General features: G+C 43.4%; 1 protein-coding gene across 28 annotated transcripts in view; it reads right to left on the reverse strand.

The window, feature by feature from the left end:
• The window catches only part of LOC117541926 (receptor-type tyrosine-protein phosphatase F), a 173,924-nt gene that overhangs the window by 40,590 nt on the left and 115,050 nt on the right, over positions 1–18,284 (reverse strand). For 15 of the 28 annotated variants that reach the window (XM_034209273.1, XM_034209459.1, XM_034209369.1 and 12 more), the window contains 7 exons: positions 15,886–16,191; positions 13,305–13,498; positions 7,992–8,018; positions 4,731–4,848; positions 3,596–4,180; positions 2,755–2,855; positions 1,771–2,018 (listed from right to left, as the gene is read on the reverse strand). In XM_034209273.1, the coding sequence (XP_034065164.1) occupies positions 1,771–2,018; positions 2,755–2,855; positions 3,596–4,180; positions 4,731–4,848; positions 7,992–8,018; positions 13,305–13,498; positions 15,886–16,191 (1,579 nt within the window). The remainder of the gene's footprint in view (positions 1–1,770; positions 2,019–2,754; positions 2,856–3,595; positions 4,181–4,730; positions 4,849–7,991; positions 8,019–13,304; positions 13,499–15,885; positions 16,192–18,284) is intronic. The other 13 variants (XM_034209494.1, XM_034209413.1, XM_034209476.1 and 10 more) reach the window with 3 other exon arrangements.

Below are 18,284 nucleotides of genomic sequence, written 5' to 3' on the forward strand. Positions count from 1 at the left end.
GTGGAACAAACACTATCCTAGGGAGAGGAGCCTTTAGCTAATAGAGATCCCCATAGGATCCCTTAGGTTAATAGGAACAGCTATGTGACCGCTCGTGTGTGTTATTTTACCGTGTCATTATAAGCACCAAAAATAGAAGGGAAGAGAGACATCAGAAGGACATTTAGGGTCAAAGTAAGGAGTGAGGTAATGGATAAAGGAACATGCTTGTGAGTACTCAATGTACAGACATCTGTGTCTGCGTGTATTTATGTGGTGGCTCTCCCTCGTGTTCTCCCCCAGTCTGTCTTCTCAGCTCAAAGTTTTTTCCCCCACTGCGGCATTCAACCACTTGTAAAATCAGAAGCTGCTGACAGTGAAAGCAGCTGCTTCTCTCCCCTTCTCTCCAGGCCTCGACTCTGTGATTCAACAGTCAGTCAAGTCTGGGAGTAGGAAAAGACATGAAGAACTCCTCAACCCCTTTCTCATCTGCACACCCAGACCTCCATTATTCACCCCCAATCACGTGTGCTCTTTGCTTGTCAATCTGAGCTGGAGCTTGCCCAGCCCTGACAGCCCTGTAATCTTGTTACCAATCAACCCTGTGCACTCTGCTACTCAGATGTGTCTGTAAGTGTGTGGTTGAAGGAAAGGCTTTACTCGTCCGGGTCAGGCACAATTGTGCTCTTAACAATTTGAGTCAAAAGATAATACAGCTCAACCTGAAAAAAAAAAATCACGATTATCATCAGCCGCTGTCATGAAGTTGAATAAGATTAAAAGTTGACGCTTTCAGTTTCAAAACAGGTTTAGTATTGATTAAAAAGTGTGCCACTTGCGCTGATGTTGCCGGAGGAAAGGTCATTCAGAGTTGAAATTGAATTAGCTCCCATTTAATAAACTCACAAAACACCAAGTGGCCATTTAGGGGCCCGGGGCCAAAAAGGGCCCAACATATGGAGTTTTCAGGTAAAGATCTTAGTTCATTTACTGCCTCCTTATGTAGTTATTTATTTAAAAAAATAAAATGTTTTGTTATTCAGTAACTTAACTGCTGGATGATTATTTTTAAGAACATTTGCAAGAATTCACGTGAAAGTGCTGCTTATTTGAATATTATCATATTTTTTTACTGATAAAATAAGAAAATCAAATGGGGGATTCAAATGAAACCCGATAATGCTTTCGATAATAACTCACAATCATATAAAGGTGTTAGGATCTGTCTGTGTTGTAGTTTTGTATGTCTGGTTATGGGTATTTTCATCCTTGTATATTGTCTGGTCCTTCTTCCTGTGTTTTTCTTCCTGTCGTTAGTTTCCCTGGTGTGTCTAGTTGTCTGATTGTTTTCACCTGTGGCCCTTGTGTTTCTCCTCCCCTGCCCAGCTGTGTCTCGTCTTGTGATTACCCCTTCCTGTATTTAGTCTTGTCTCTTCCTGTGTTCAGTGTTGGTTCATCTTGTGTTGTGAGTAAACTGCGGTGAGTGTTCTGTTCTGTCTCTGAATATTGTAGCCTTGAAATAAAGGAATTATTTTGTCACTTAAATCTGCATTTGGGTCCTGCTTCCTGCACACTGTAACAAAAGGCTACTCTTAATATTTCAAATTTGTAGGTAGCCTGTGATGGAAAGCTTGGTCACTGCAACAGCCAATAACACAAATGCAGCTACATTCTGCATTATATTAATAAAAGTCTACCAAAAATTCAGTCTACCGGCCAAAATCAGTGATTAGTTGATTTATGTCCAGTGTCACAGCCTGTCTTTCTGTTCACATGTTTCTAAACACTGACCTGACACGTGTGGTGGTCTGGACCTTTGGCAGGTTGATGGTCATCTTGCCACCCTTAGCCTGAAGTGGGTTGGGCTTGGTCTTGATCAGGTCAGGGGCAGTGCGGATGGACACCTGCTGCTGCAGACCCCCAGCAATGTTGCCCCTGCTTGTCAGCACAAAGGAGTAGTCTGTGTCTGGCTGCAGCTGCGAGATCAGCTTCCTCTTCAGGTTTCCCTGCACTTCCACGCTCTGCTGGTTGTACAGGATCTGTGAGCACACCAGAGAAAACTTGGAATTAGACACAAAATGCATATCCTTCAGACAAATGCAATGCTGCCTCCTCTAACTGCCTCCAACACACACACACACACACACACACACACACACACACACACACACACACACACACACACACACACACACACACACACACACACACACACACACAGTAGTCCTAAGGGAGGTGCTCATCTCATCTGACACCTCATCCCATGTACTTCAGTGTCACACTTGCCCATTGGTGCATGGCAGATTTTTTTACACTTCAAATTGTCTTTGCTCCATTACCGTGGGGTGGGAATTGATGTAATATAATTTTGACAGATGATTACACCTCATAAATGAACAGGAATCAGTTTTTTCAGATATTTCAGTGCAGGAAAGTCATTGCATCACACCTTAATGAAAGTGTTAAGAGCTGATAGCCTACTGTACAATTGCAATGTAACAAAAAGTTATACAGAACATGTTGCACATTATGTTGAAGTAATAATGACTTTTTATTAAAAAAAGAAAACACATTTCCGTTGTTGTTTTATATTTTGGTGGTTGTAAAATTGAGGTTTTAAAATATAGTATTTTAGTTTATGAAACCATAAAAAAAGTTTATTATGATAAAGTTTGTGTCTATGCAAATGATGTTCATGGTGTAATGTTGTTTTTGTATCAATCCCTGGATACATGTGGGGATTTGTTTTAGCATTGCTGAAAGCTTGGTACTCACCTTGAAAGGCACTTGGGATTTGTAGTTTGCTGGCAAATCCCAGGTTAGGAGGACAGATGTTTTCATGACAGCTTTGACACCAAAGTTTATGGTGGGAAAATCTAGGATGGGAAAACGATTTAATTAATATCGCAAGTCCAACATTAAGTCAACTCAAAATGTTATGTCATTTATCACACTACTGTACAGCAAGTAACCCTCTCACTGGATAATGAGAACATATTCCATGGTGATACCTTATAACCAAACTTGCCACAGGGGTGTAAGGATCATCAAAATTATTATTCACGCCATGTTATAGATTACATAAAAGTAGCTTTCATCTCCCTAAGCATGTTTCATTTATTACACCGTGTTCATAGCGAGACAAACACAACAGGCAGAGATCCCAGTGATTACCAAGAAATGAATATGGCAGTAAGATGGCAACACGTATCTTAAAATAGGCATTGTGCACAACTGGTTATACATAAGAAATCTTACATTTAAATAAGATTAGAAAATGCACGAGAAGGTGCATGCTGGGTATGCTTCAGATTTGTGTCTAATGGGAGGGAGGGCGGGGATGCATAATGAGATTAGTGCTCTATAAATCAATTAACACAGTGCTGTACTTTACTGAGTGCTAGATGAGAAAGACATGGCACTGATAGAGATAAAAAAAGAGATGGCTATAGTGTTCAAAAACATAAGCAGGTCATATAGTGTTCATGTATATGTTGTAGATAAGGCTGCGTGTGTAGATGTACATGTGTAAGCGCATTTAATAAACCCTGATTCTGTGTTTTCAAATCAAACACCTCTGATATGTTTGTGTATAAATGTCAGTCATGTGTCCTACCAATGGACATGGTCCTGCTCTGGATGCTGGGGCTGAGCGGTCCCCCGCCCTTACTGGTGAAGGCCTGCACTCGAATATCGTAGGTGGTGTCAGGATTTAGGCCATGGATTGTCATGTGCGTATCTGAGGTGCGGTTGGTGCTGTTCTGCTGGCTGTTGATGTCCCTGTACACAACCAGGTAGTACACAATCTTCCCGTTCCTCTCGGCCACCAGCGGCGGCTCCCAGGTCAGCTGTGTGGAGGACTGGGTCAGTCCTGTCACCTGGAGGTTGAACGGGAAGCCTGAGGGCACGTCTTCAGCGGTGCCGATCTCCTTCATGTAGGCCTCGCCGATGCCTGCGCGGTTACGGGCGCTGAGGCGGAAGACGTATGTGGCGCCTTTGTGCAGCCCGGTGACGGTGTAATGTTCCTCGGTCTTTCTCAGCTCGCGGGAGGTGTAGGTTTCCTCGTCGGTGCGCTTGTACTGCAGCTGGAAGCCCATCAGCTCGCCCACCATTTCCTTAGGAGGCTGCCACTGGATCAGCGCTGTGTTGCCACTGGTGGTGCCACTGGTGGTGCTGATCATCATGTTGGGCTTGCCTGGCACTGAAGAAAAGAAGGAAGGTGAAAGAAAAGAGTAATGTAATTCTTCTAAATATGCAAAACCTTTTTTTAAATTAAAGATTCTCTCATAACTCTCAAAAAGTTCCACATTTTAAGAAATATGCTTATTTACTTGAGAAAAATATTCAATTTTCATATTTGCCTAATAAAGTACAGGGCTAGTGCCAATGGATAGTTAGCTTGAGACAGCTTATCAAAAGATTACCCACCTCAATAACCACAAACTTTAAATCACTAATAAATCAATAAATTATAAGTCACTAATAAACTAGATATGAAGGTTTGAAGGTTACAAGCTTCGCTCATACACGGCACTTTACCAACAGTTAGTGCTAACTAGTCTTTGAAGCTAATATACATGTAGCATCTCAATACAACTAACATGACTATCCAGTCATACAGGCTTTCACTCATACTACAAGAGTACAGAGGTTTTCAGATTCAAGCCTTAAAGATAACACCACAGTATTCTGTAAACAGATAGCACTTATCCTGTGTTTTACATGATAACCCAGATAAAAGCAACTCTGACCTGCTCCAGTCGTGGTGATGACTTTAGCTTTGCTACGAGCTCCATCTCCCTTGGTGGTGTACGCTGCTACAGTGACAGAGTAGGTGGTTTCAGAGTGCAGTCCAGCTATGATGGCCTCCTGCGAAATGGAAAAATCACAGGGTCAGAGTTCAAAACGAATCAGTGGGTCTGAGCGGGACCGCCTCAATGGCAAAAAACAAGCAAACAAACCCTCTCACACAAGCTCCCATCCCCTCACAAAACACACAGCACCAAAATAAACCATAATAATATTAAACCCCTCTTCTCCATCCACTTGTAGTTTCTTTATCAATCTGCCTATAATAGGAAACAAAACTTCTAAAGCATTTAACAGAGAAAGGTTTTGAAGGCACACAAACAGGACCAGAGATTTTCTTGACCAACTTTTCTTCGTCAAGAAAAACTCTTTGGCCCAATTTTAAGGCACACACTGAACCCGTTAACCAACCAACCAAACCATTGAACCAGAACATCACCAGTGTATCAGTGTTCAGGGCTGCTGCATGGATAAGCATGGGATTATACCCAGAGGAGCGTAGGATCATCACTACACTATAAAAGCCCACAAAGTGTACACTTCTGTCTGTCGGACATATTGTAAAAAAAACTCTTAATGTTAAAAATAAAACATCAAACAGATGTTGCACTTTTTCTTTTTCGTTTAAATAGCTAAGTTTAGTTTTTAGGTATTTACTATCCTCTGGATTTCCATGCAAGTTGGGGTGGGCAGCCTCAAAAACACAGACACACTGAGGTGGTCGAACAGATCAGTAACTCAACAGCAACAAACAGACAGCAGAAAAAACAACAAACAACTGAGATAACACTGTTATTGGTAACCTGCTGCAGTGCTGGCACTCACTTCACCAGACTGCATCAGCCTGAATAAAAACACACCCACACGCTGGAATTAAACACTGAGCTTGAACAAAGCCCATAAGTAAACAGAAATAAATACACATAGGTGAATGCACATACTCACCGATGTATAAATACTGTATATAAACACACAGCAAAGTATGCATGCAGGTAGAGACACACCATGAATGTTCACACACACACACACACAATGATGCACGCAGACATGAGCTCACACACTCAATACCAAGAACAAATGAACGCCTAGGGCTTGAGCACACACGCTGGAGTTGTCGGTTTCTGACTGGGGCCACAGAGAGGACGAACACGACAATGCCTACAAGCCTTCCTGCCGGATCTCCTCGCAAACTTCTCACACCCTTAGAATAATATCCAGCCGAGCTCTAACGCTGTTTTTCTAACTAATGAAGTTTTAATTTCCTAACTATAGAAGAACATGTATTCGTCTATATAAGCTAGCTCTGTTTGACAATGCTTTTAACAGCCATTCTCTTTTAAAGGGACATTTGGTGCTCCCATACTAACCTTAAAGAGAGACGGGGGAGAAAATGCTGAATTACTGTATCATAAAACCATTCTAACTTTATGGAGGGAGTCTCATTACTTTAATCATACAAAATGGTTTTAACAGTCTCAGCAGTGGCAGTCACAGAGATCTTTTCCCCCCCTGTTCTGGCAAGGTCAAATCGGGTCTAGTAACACTGTTGAAACTCAGCAGAAATAGAAAAAGCTAGGCTTCAAAGTTTCCTTCCAAGCTAATGCTTAGAGCAGCACCAAAGGGCATTACAGAGATTATAAAGTCGACTAGTTATAGAAATGGATTCTTCTCTACAAGCCTCTCTACGCTACTATCCTCAGTAGGATAGAAAATGTCAGGGGAAAATGTGTGTCATTGTTTCAAGTAAATATATATTCGCTTCATACTATTTTTTGCTACAGAGCCCTTGACATTTGAGTTACAGTATGTTCTATTTGCGCTCATTTGCATTAACAAACCTTAATTCCTACTGCCTGTGAACATGCCATGGGTCAACAAGAAATGCTAATGTTTTGGTTGTTGACATCTGTCTGTGACTCACACTACATTAGTTACCTGGCACACCGACTGCTTTCGCCCAACATGGCGGAAACAGAAATAATAAAGATGTGTGAACAGATGTCTTCCTCTGACAGCGTCTAGCTCTATCTGTCAGGTGTTAATCAACACATTAAGCGGAGAGGGAAAGTAGGCGATCCTGACTCATGCCGGCATGTGGGTGTAGCTGGAGGAATCTGGTCATGTGTGATGTGAAAACAGATTTCTCCTTAACTGGCAAATAAAATGATATGTAAACATCTCACCTGCTCTTTTGTAAAGAAATAAATAAACATCTAGTGTTGATATATAAACAAGTCACTAAAATGGATTGAATAACCAGGTTTCTTATTTTGAGAAACAGAAAAGGCCCAACATTGCTTTAGCTAACAAACAAATGCAATTAACATTATTTAAACAACGTGCCCTTGTTAAAGTGCTGACAGCAGTTTTTGTTATTCTGGCAGGTTTCTTTTGAAGACCTGACTCCCAACAGTAAGTGGCTCTGTATTTATGCTACTGCAATATGACGTCTTGCATAAGCCATAACAAAGGGCTCAGTGACAGCCGTGGAACAGTGAGCTGCCACCCAGGCAAATGAAAAGAACATGAAAGGCTGGTAGCAATCCTGGAGATGTGTGGAGCTGATAAAAACACACAGCTCCTCCCCTCAGATAGACATGTCATCTGGAACAGTGGGGGAGATGGCAGGTTAGGCGAGCCTGATTAATGTCAGCATCACACTGGAATACTGACACACAGCCTTTGACTGCACTGTACGCTCAATGACGGGGAAAAGCACAGCAGTAAGTGGCTCAGATCCGATTGAATGCCCAGCTGTTGTTAGGAGTTTGTCTTGTGGTAAAATGTTAAAATATTGTATTTGTACTGAATCATCAGTGGAAATAATCCTCAAGCTTTTGGTTGTAGAGAATATTACACACACCCACACCCACACACACACACACACACCCACACCCACACCCACACCCACACACACACACACACACACACACACACACACACACACACACACACACACACACACACACACACACACACACACACACACACACCAGGAATCATCAGGACACAAATGTCTTGCTGTGGTTATGATCCAACATGAGTATTCACACCGAGTGGATTGCAAGCATGGTTTATAAAAAAATAAAAACACACACAATTGATAATCCAAATACACAAGCACACACAGCACCCCCAAATTGCAGAGGGGAGAAGAGCCTGCCCTGCATGACAACCCAGCAGCACACATGAGGGTTACTCACATGCTCGGTGGACTCCTCAATATTCCACTGATGGGAGAGAAGACACAGGACACAGGATGGGGAGAGAAATGAGTCATAGACAACACAACGGGAAAAAAAGCACTTGTCTTTTTTTCGCTTAAAGATAGATGAATGTAGGTGTAAACAGAGTCATGCAGTAACTAAAACACACACAGCAGGGATGGAAGTGAAGGAGTAAAAAGGTAAGTGGTAAAAACTAAATTGTGTGGCTAAGTTGAGCAATGGCTCTTAAACTCATTGTTGTTTATGATGCACTGCCTTGTTTCTCATTAACCTGTAATAAAAAAATCTCTCTCCCTCAATCACACCTCCATTCAGTATGATAATGATCTCTTTGTTGTCTCTGAAGCAGTTCCTCTTTCCAGAAATGGAGGAAGGACCTTTTATTCATTATATTTCAATATGTTTTCAAAATGTTCTCCGTGCTCTCTGCACTTGGCCAAGTGATTCCCGGGGGAAGTGAAAGCCCATTTCGTGCCGCGGGGCTCCGTCGGTGCCGAGCGTGAAATCCTATTACTAGCGCTGCTATGCTAGCCCTGTGACATCAAACCCCGTCGATGCAGAACGCAACTGCTGGTGTTTACTAGAAACCCGCTCCACAGTTGAGCTGCTGTAGAGGAGTTCACTGATGGGTGGCCGGCTGACAAGGGGCAGGAGAGATGACACTGATGTAAGACCAAATGGAGAACATAGAAGGGAGGGGGCTAGGGAGGACGATGGGTTAGAGTGCTGTCGGCAGGCAATTACATTCGGACATTAGTGCGCAACTACAACATGAGCTGCTGGTGAAGTGGGCAACAATGCAAAATAGTGATGTCCGCAACTAAATACATTATTAGAAGACTAACGGCCCGTCCACACAGCGGCGTGCGTTGACGCTTGCTGACGGGCGTGTCTGACACTCGACCAACAACCAATCACATGAATCTCCCGCCCCTGACACACAAGCAGCGGTTTGATTGGCTAGAGCTTGTACTGGCATATGATTCAATTGGCTGACGCTTCTGCCGAGGCGTCAAAAGTTGAACATTGCTCAACTTTTGCAGCGAGCCACGCCAGCAACGCTCCACGTCGCTTCCCACGATGCAGTTCGGCTAAAAGTGACGTCACCCCATTCAAAGTGAATGGGCAGAAGCGTTGGAAGCTTCAACGCACGCCGCTGTGTGGACGGGCCGTAACACTTGTGATTTTTTCTACTAATCAACTGCTTGATTTAATCGAGGTCTTTATGAACAAGTTCCTAATCAAGCAATAGTGTAAGACCACCACTTTAAAGATGGTGTTACCTGAAAAGTTCAAAAGTAACAAAAAAGCAATGCTCATGAAATTGAGTCGGTTATCCAAACATTTAGAATTAGACCATTTTTGACCATGAGAGTAAAATCATGCAGCTGTTGCATAAAATACAAATGTTCTGATTATTTATTTTGAGACATTTTCTTTGCAAAGTCTTCTTCTAAGTTGACTTTTTCTGCAGCTAAAGTGTTTGAAAAGAAGAGAAACTGGGAGGCCCTTAATAACAAGTAAGTACAATCAGATATTGTTCAGACTTTGAGGCAGATGCGTGTCTTAAAAATTTAGCAATTATAACAACACTTTAGATACCATGAAGATATCATTAGACGTAATCAAGAAATGCTGTCTTATTTTATTTTAGTTGAACTTTAAGAAGAACAACATGAAGTTCAGACAGTCCACACATGCCTTTCCAGACATTATTCAGCAGTGGTGCCTGCTGCCCATCTTTCCCTTTTTGCTCTCCAGACTTTTAGAGAGGGAGTGAGCCTCACACACTGCTGATTCATTGTGCACTAGAGGGACGTGTTTATCATCCTCCATTGACTGTTGGCATATGAAAAGACAAAAGACCAAACTTCTCCGCCCTCCTCCAATGTGGAAGGCTCTTTATCAAGAACCAGCTAACTGAAGCATAAGCTACGCCTTTGTCTGGTCCCAGTTGCGACTGGTTGAGACTCTTGCATCAGAAACTGCTGCTTCATGCTCCCCTGATGTAGTGGAGCACTAAAGAGTAGCATTTAAGAACAGCTGCTATTTAACTCCATGAATAACAGTTTGCTACTTGCCTAATGGCTTAATTTGTTTACCGTCGACTCCACTCAGTATGTCAACAGAGCAGCGAACACATTAAGGTTCGCAAGAGTTCCTATCTCATCTTGGGCTAATCCCTTTCTATCGCAACTGCTTTTGCTTTCTGCTTGGATCCATTGGAGAATTATAAATTATCCCCCATTTATATTTTGAATCCCAACGCAAGCTGAAAACACATCATTGCTGATAAGCGTCGTTTGTGGAAACGGAGCGGTATAATTTGCAGGCGGGTGAATGCAAATGTGATGACATGGGCTGAGATGTGTGGCTATAAAAATGGGAGCGAGTGATGTGGAAGAGAAGGAGCTGTCATGATTGATGGAGTGAAACAGGCTGAGGTGCTTCTTTTCTCTTTTTCCCCCCCCGATTCACATTCAACTTCAATCTGAGGCATTGAAGGCCGCAGACGCAGTGAGGCATTGCCTTGCTCGCTCGCTCCTACACACACAAACACACACACACTTCAAAAACGCATGAGTGGTCAAACTAAATGAACCTGGAAAAGTATTGCTAGATAAAGGCAAACTTGTGCAAAATGTATAGAAAGGCGGTTGGGTTAACGGCTTCCAACTCAATCACGCCGTTTTAGGACAACTTATACAGACGGCTATATGAAACACATGAGCCTGGTGGTTGCTATGAATGCATAGTGATGGAGCAGGCTATGTGGTGTGGAGCTGCCCACTCAGGTTCAGGCCACTTTCCCAATAGAAGCATGGTTAGAAAGAGGTCGATAACATCATAATGTTAACATGGCCTCTGGTTTAAATTTAGCAGGGAAATGAGGGCGCTGTGTGGGCTCCTGCTTGAAAGGAAAAGAGGCGCTTAAAACACCCACGCACAGACAAGCTCTACTCATAGCGTTCAGCTAACCCTGAGAGGGGGTGAAGAGGAGAGAATGAGCTCGAAACAGAGACACAAAGACAAGGGGAGAGGTGATAGCCATTTTGACAGAATCTGCAATCCAATCCGTCTGCTCAGATTTATTATTGAACCCTAAGGTGAGGTTGTGTTATGTTGTGAAAGCCCTGGAAAATCAGTTCTTTCTTCCCCCCCCTGGCAGGCTTACTTAGCATTCATTGCAGGTGAAAAGGGTGGATATGGAACTGATTTCACAACACGTGGGATGTGGCAGGATAGAAGTCAATTGTTTTCTTCCTGTTATTCATCATCAATTACAGGTGTGCATTTGTGCCGTTTGCATGAGACTGGTATGAGTCATGAACTTACTTGCCAATGTTGATCTAACGGTGAGCATGTCTGTTCATGCTAACCGGTCGTTTTTCCCACTTGTTGTTAGGGTACGGGAAAGGAAAGACATGTGAGAGAAAAAGGGATTGTTCTAAATCCAGTTGGGTGAACGTGGCCAAGGGAGCGTCAGCGGACTGTGCGGTCTGTAGTGACGTCTGGGCAGGTCCATGCAGGTTGGCTACTCAGCGTTGTCTCATAGAAAACAATCTGTTGAGATGACTCAATCAAGGGTAACCAACCTGCACGCAAGCCTCTGGTAATTATTCAACGGGCCTCACAGGCAGGACGGGTTCAAAAGGGGGACAGGAGAGAAAGGGAGGGGAGTTAGAGATAAGGAGAAAAGGAATAACAAAGGAGGAGGGTGGGAAAAAAATCCTGTTTTTGCCAGGGGGGGAACTGTGAGTTTGTGAAGTGTCCTGGACTTCAAACTGGATCATGAGAGCTTCCCTGAGTGCCACGTTGGAGTGTGTCTTATTGTTTATTGTTTGAACCTGGCAGGAAAGAGACATATTGTTTTCACAACAGGTAGGGTCATGTTCAGTTAAGTTCAGTTTTAACGCAAAACAAAGTCACACTAAACATGTCCAAAAGCGCTTCTAGGAAGACAAGCAGCCCCCATGTTTTTGACTTTTTCTTCAGAACAATGATGCTGTCCTGGCTGTCAGGCCCTCTGGTACACAGTCAGGCAACAAAGAACTGTCAGCAGCAGCTGCCAGAAAAATACTGCTGCAAAACAAAGGGCCAGGTATGAAGACAGCGACAGGTAACATCAACCAGAGCTTCACCTACGCAGTTCTCAGTTATCCAAGTGAAATCTTGCCAAAATTGCAGTCATTTCTTTACTTTAAATTCCCATGTGAGATATTATTTAGTCATTATGTATTTATCACTGAATTCCCAGCTACACAACTGGGATCTGCAAAGTCTGCTTAGCGTCACTTGGGGGTATCACATCTGATGCATCGTTCCAAGGTGACTTTGACAGTGCTTCCTCCTCTGCAACGATAAGACTTAAGACAGCGGGGTGTTTGACAAAGCAAATGAGGGTTAATAGCTCCACTCAAGGGCACAGTAGTGTGCACTGCCTGGGAATGAACCAGCAACCTGTTGGTCTCCCTAAATGCTGCCGCAAAGCATTTATCACCAAACACTGCTCAGAGAGACATGCAAGGCTGTTCAGATTTTCTGTGGTGTTCCTGCGGCCAGGGAGCGCTTACTTGTTCAAATTAGATGTTTTTCTGTGAGGCCATCGGGGGTGTGAGTGAATGCGTGTTCGCGCAAATGTTACTCCCGGCAAACAATCCGAAGGAGGCTCTTAAGCTGGTCTCTCCTCTCCCGGAGAGAGGGAAAGAGTGAGAGTGGGGTTTTTGGTTTTTAAAATATTCATGAATCTCTGAATCCCTCTTAAGGATTACAATCTCTCATCCATCTCATGGTGTCACATAGCTTTGGGCGATTCGGAGCAGCTTGCATTAATGTGTAGAGGGCGGCGTCGGGAAAATAACTCTAATTTATAAACATGGTAACAAGGCAGTGCATATGTATTACTGCTAAAGCCCGCAAAAAGAGGTGCATTGATTCCACTAAGCCCCATCCCGATGTAACACATATCAAATATTTAATAGCTATTACTGTATGATTAGAATGGATCTTGTTACGACAGCTAATCCAAAGCTGTGGGAGCAGGGTACCAATTTAGAGTCAAATGTCACATATGGAGAAAGATGAAAAAATAAAAAGGGGGGCGGGGGTACAGCAGTCAACTGAATGAAATGTCCATGTGTGTCACCCGTTACGGGGGAAATGAAGTGTGAACTCACAGAATGGAAGGGAATACGGGAGCGGTGGAGAATGAAAATAATGGGAAATGAACATAAGACAGATATCGAAAGAGAAAGAGAGACTGGAAAAGAATAAGACATCATCCAGTACCTGTGCCTCTGGCAGAGCCACGTCCATGATGTTAGGCTGGCCACGAGGTTCACCGTTCTCCAGCCGAGAGAAGATTACTTGGTAGCCTCGGATTTGGCCGTGCTGCTTCCCCTGCAGGGGCGGCTTCCAGGTTACCCGGATTGCTGTGGAGTTAATGGCCTCAACCTCCAGCCTCCTGGGGGGTGCTCCCGGCACTGGAAACCAGAAAAAAACAGATGGGCAAGTGAGGGAGAGAAAGCAGAATGCAGACCGAAAGAGAGAGACAGACAGTCAGAGAGACTCAGAAAATGTGCTGAGTTAGTTATTTTCCTCACTTCCCTGTTATTGCGATGAGGCGCCAAAAACAAAAATAATCACTCCTGAGTATTTTTTATAGTCTTTGGTGCTCTGCAAAAGGAAGTGATACGAGATTCGGCCATTAATCAAAATCATCTCTACTCAGTTATTCTACACTGCTCCCATTTTTCATGAGATGAACTCAAAGATCTAAAACATTTTCTATATACACAAAATAACCATTTCTCTCAAATATTGTTCACAAATCTGAAAAAGTCTGTGATAGTGAGCACTTCTCCTTTGCCGAGATAATCCATCCCACCTCACAGGTGTGGCATATCAAGATGCTGATTAGACAGCATGATTATTGCACAGGCTGGCCACAATAAAAGGCCACTCTGAAACGTTCAGTTTTATCACACAGCACAATGCCACAGATGTCGCAAGTTTTGAGGAAGCGTGCAATTGGCATGCTGACAGCAGGAATGTCCACCAGAGCTGTTGCCCGTGAATTGAATGTTCATTTCTCTACCATAAGCCGTCTCCAAAGGCGTTTCAGAGAATTTGGCAGTACATCCAACCGGCCTCACAACCGCAGACCACGTGTAACCACACCAGCCCAGGACCTCCACATCCAGCATGTTCACCTCCAAGATCGTCTGAGACCAGCCACTCGGACAGCTGCTGCAACAATCGGTTTGCATAACCAAATAATTTCTGCACAAACTGTCAGAAACCGTCTCAGGGAAGCTCATCTGCATGCTCGTCGTCCTCATCGGGGTCTCGACCTGACTCCGGTTCGTCGTCGTCACCGACTTGAGTGGGCAAATGCTCACATTCGATGGCGTCTGGCACGTTGGAGAGGTGTTCTCTTCACGGATGAATCCCGGTTTTCACTGTTCAGGGCAGATGGCAGACAGCGTGTGTGGCGTCGTGTGGGTGAGCGGTTTTCTGATGTCAATGTTGTGAATCGAGTGGCCCATGGTAGTGGTGGGGTTATGGTATGGGCAGGCGTATGTAATGGACGACGAACACAGGTGCATTTTATTGATGGCATTGTGAATGCACAGAGATACCGTGACGAGATCCTGAGGCCCATTGTTGTGCCATTCATCCACGACCATCACCTCATGTTGCAGCATGATAATGCACGGCCCCATGTTGCAAGGATCTGTACACAATTCCTGGAGGCTGAACATCCAGTTCTTGCATGGCCAGCATACTCACCGGACATGTCACCCATTGAGCATGTTTGGGATGCTCTGGATCGGCGTATACGACAGCGTGTTCCAGTTCCTGCCAATATCCAGCAACTTGGCACAGCCATTGAAGAGGAGTGGACCAACATTCCACAGGCCACAATCAACAACCTGATCAACTCTATGCGAAGGAGATGTGTTGCACTGCGTGAGGCAAATGGTGGTCACACCAGATACCGACTGGTTTTCGGACCCCCCCCAATAAAGCATAACTGCACGTTTCAGAGTGGCCTTTTATTGTGGCCAGCCTAAGGCACACCTGTGCAATAATCATGCTGTAAAATCAGCATCTTGATATGCCATACCTGTGAGGTGGGAGGGATTATCTCGGCAAAGGAGAAGTGCTCACTATCACAGATTTTTTCAGATTTGTGAACAATATTTGAGAGAAATGGTTATTGTGTGTTTATAGAAAATGTTTTAGATCTTTGAGTTCATCTCATGAAAAATGGGAGCAAAAACAAAAGTGTTGCATTTATATTTTTGTTCAGTGTATGTCTACTGTGTCCCCAAAGCACCCTATGCGGGACACCATGTGGTCTAGCGATGTCTGTAATGTCCTTGATTTCAGTATGAAATTAGCTGTGTTGCAGCAAACTTCAAACACATTAATTATAGACAAGTCTCTCATAGGAACAGCCGCTCTCTATCAACAAAACGAGGAAAGAGTGAGGAAAAAGAGGCAAGAGCGATAGAACGGAGTGGGGGGGATCTGCTCCACTTCTATTCCTCAAAACAGAAGAAAGAACTCAAGAGAAGCATTCAAACAGGGAGAGCAGAGGAGAGTGGTGCAGAGCTCTGGCCTGGGGCGATGAGCCTTCACCTGCCAAAGATGTAAAGTGGTAAAGCTACAGAAAGCGAGCTGGAAAGAAGAGGACAAAAAGAGAAGGCGATCCTCTCTGCTACCACCATCATTGACTCAGAAATGACCATCAGGCCACACAGAAATTTGCAGTAGAAGTTAAAAAGAGTTAGGGAAGAAAATGACTGGCAGCCCCAAGCAGAAAGAGTCTCAGAGCGCTCTGCTTCATGGAGTCTCCACCTACCATCCTCTCTGGTTTTCATCCTCACTGGGGCACTCTCGGGGCCCGGGCCCACGTCAGTGTGAGCCCTCACCCACACCTGATACTCAGTCCACTTCTCCAGGCCTTCCAGCAATAGGCTAGAGGCGTCTGCTCCGATGTCTGGCACCTCATGCCGCTCCGTGTCCTCCCCCGCCATGGCCTGGTAGCTGACTGTGTATCGCACAATGGCGCCGTGGCGGCTAGCGGCGGGCGGGGCCACCCAACTCACCTTGAGGCTGGTGGAGCTCAGGCTGACCAGGTGTACATCCTGAGGGGGGGCGGATGGGGCTGTTGGGGGAGGGGAGCACAATAACATGGACGGGGGAACGGATCAAGCAAACGAAAAAAAACTAAAACACAGGCAAACAAAACACAAAACTGTGGAAGCTTTTTGAACTGCCAATATGACAATTATAATGTAGTATTTTTGAGTTTCACCACCTTCAGTGTGAATGCAAAATAAATCTAAACATGAAGACTCAAACTGTATAATATTTTCTATTGCACTAAGGCATAACACATTAACCTTGGAAATAAAAAGTGTCGTAGGTGGTCTGAGTCTTTTAAATGAAAATGTAATGGATCTGTATGACCCTTAGTGTATGCCTATCTGTTGCCCCTACAGTATATGACACAAAACAGATATTCATTCTTTCTGAAGTACATGAAATGGTCCAGCCAACATATTCTATGTTTTGAAGACATTATCGATCTTGTAACAAAAGATTTTTGAGTCCCTTTCTAAGCTAGTGAGAATCACATATTTTGCACTCATACTGTAGGTTTGAATATAACATTTAATTGTTATACTGAGTACAAAAAGCTTTCATACTAAACAGGATGGTGCCTCCGGACTGAGAGATTGGCTGCAAAAACACATTACCAGGCTACTGCTAAAGATGAGTTTGGCACTATATTTATGTGGGAGGCCATGAAACTACAGGGCGGGCTGTTCCGAACAAAAATGTGTGAAATCTTTACAAGGCTATGGTTTTATAAAGATGTCATTTATCCCTAACTGTCGTGCTGCCTTTCGCAGTATGTAGAGGCAGCCATAAAGTGGCCATAGATGTGTCAGTGCGTGAACAAGTGCTTGACAGTGTTGAATGGTGTTCACACATCAATGCTGGAGCTCTGTGCTTCATACTAACTGTAACTAGTAACTGTGTTTGTACGACCCTGACCAGTTATGCTGCTGACACAAAGCTATCATTTTATAATCAATAACAGCCATCAGCATTTCAACTATTGTCAACATTTGGTTGATGAAAAACAATATTGCTATGATTAAAAGATGGGACATATTCCTAAAAGTTAAGATTTACTACAACAACATGCTTTGATTTGAATGACTATAAACAAACCAGCAATGTTGCAGTTGTATGACTTAGGTCTTAAGTGACAGTCCAGCAGGCCATCAAATCTTTGAATTGAATGTCTAGATGTAATATCAATATGCCATATTATTATTTCAGCAGCAGTTAGTATATTTGTAAGCTCTCAAGTCCAGAGGGAAAGACAGAAAACTAACAATTTAAAAATATACGAAATAATAACACTGTAAACAAACACAACAGCGTGCATTTCATGCATCTAACTCAACTTGTAAAAAGATTAAACTTCAGGAGAATAAAATGAAACAGGAAAAGGAACATTTATACTAAGGTGATCTTAGAAGCATGCCTATGAAATGTATTTTGTAATAAGCAGAGCAATGAACAGTTATCCCAACATATGAATCAAATAAGCTATTGGCAGAACATGAAATTCCCCTCGAGTCTCCTCAGGTAGACCCTGGTCCTGGGATTGGGCAGGAAACTACAAAGACAAGACAACACCATGTTGTACCAAAGGTGACTGAATCTTATCTACTACATCAAAGTCAAATAGGAAGAGGGAGGACTGCCTCTAAGGCAGAAATGAGCAAGACAAAGAAGGACGATGAAGAAGATGAAATACTTCTATCTGCCCCCGCTTCATCCACATGATATAGCCCAATATATAACACAAATACAGAACCGCTGTATTGTTATCAATATAAGTTATCTCTGTTAGTTTTATAATGTCCTGTTTCATTTCAGGCGAAGCAGCATCATGTTTCATCATATATGTTCAGTTGAGTTATGTTCATTGCTCTGAATCTTAAAACAAATGTATTCTAACCAATTAAATGCAGCACTGGAAAATGTCACACTTTGCCACTGCCTATTTGCCTCAGATTCTTCCTAAGTCTGCAGCTCATATCAGGCACACCATCCTCCAGCCGCATGACATCCAAATAATGTTTTCCAAATTCGGTGTCCTTGTGAATGCTGCTGTCAAGAGGCCCAAGGATATGGACTCATCCCCACCTGGATTTTAATTGACAGTTATATAACTCT

This window comes from Gymnodraco acuticeps, unplaced genomic scaffold (genome assembly GCF_902827175.1).
Source record: "Gymnodraco acuticeps unplaced genomic scaffold, fGymAcu1.1, whole genome shotgun sequence".
Taxonomy (NCBI): Eukaryota; Metazoa; Chordata; class Actinopteri; order Perciformes; family Bathydraconidae; genus Gymnodraco; species Gymnodraco acuticeps.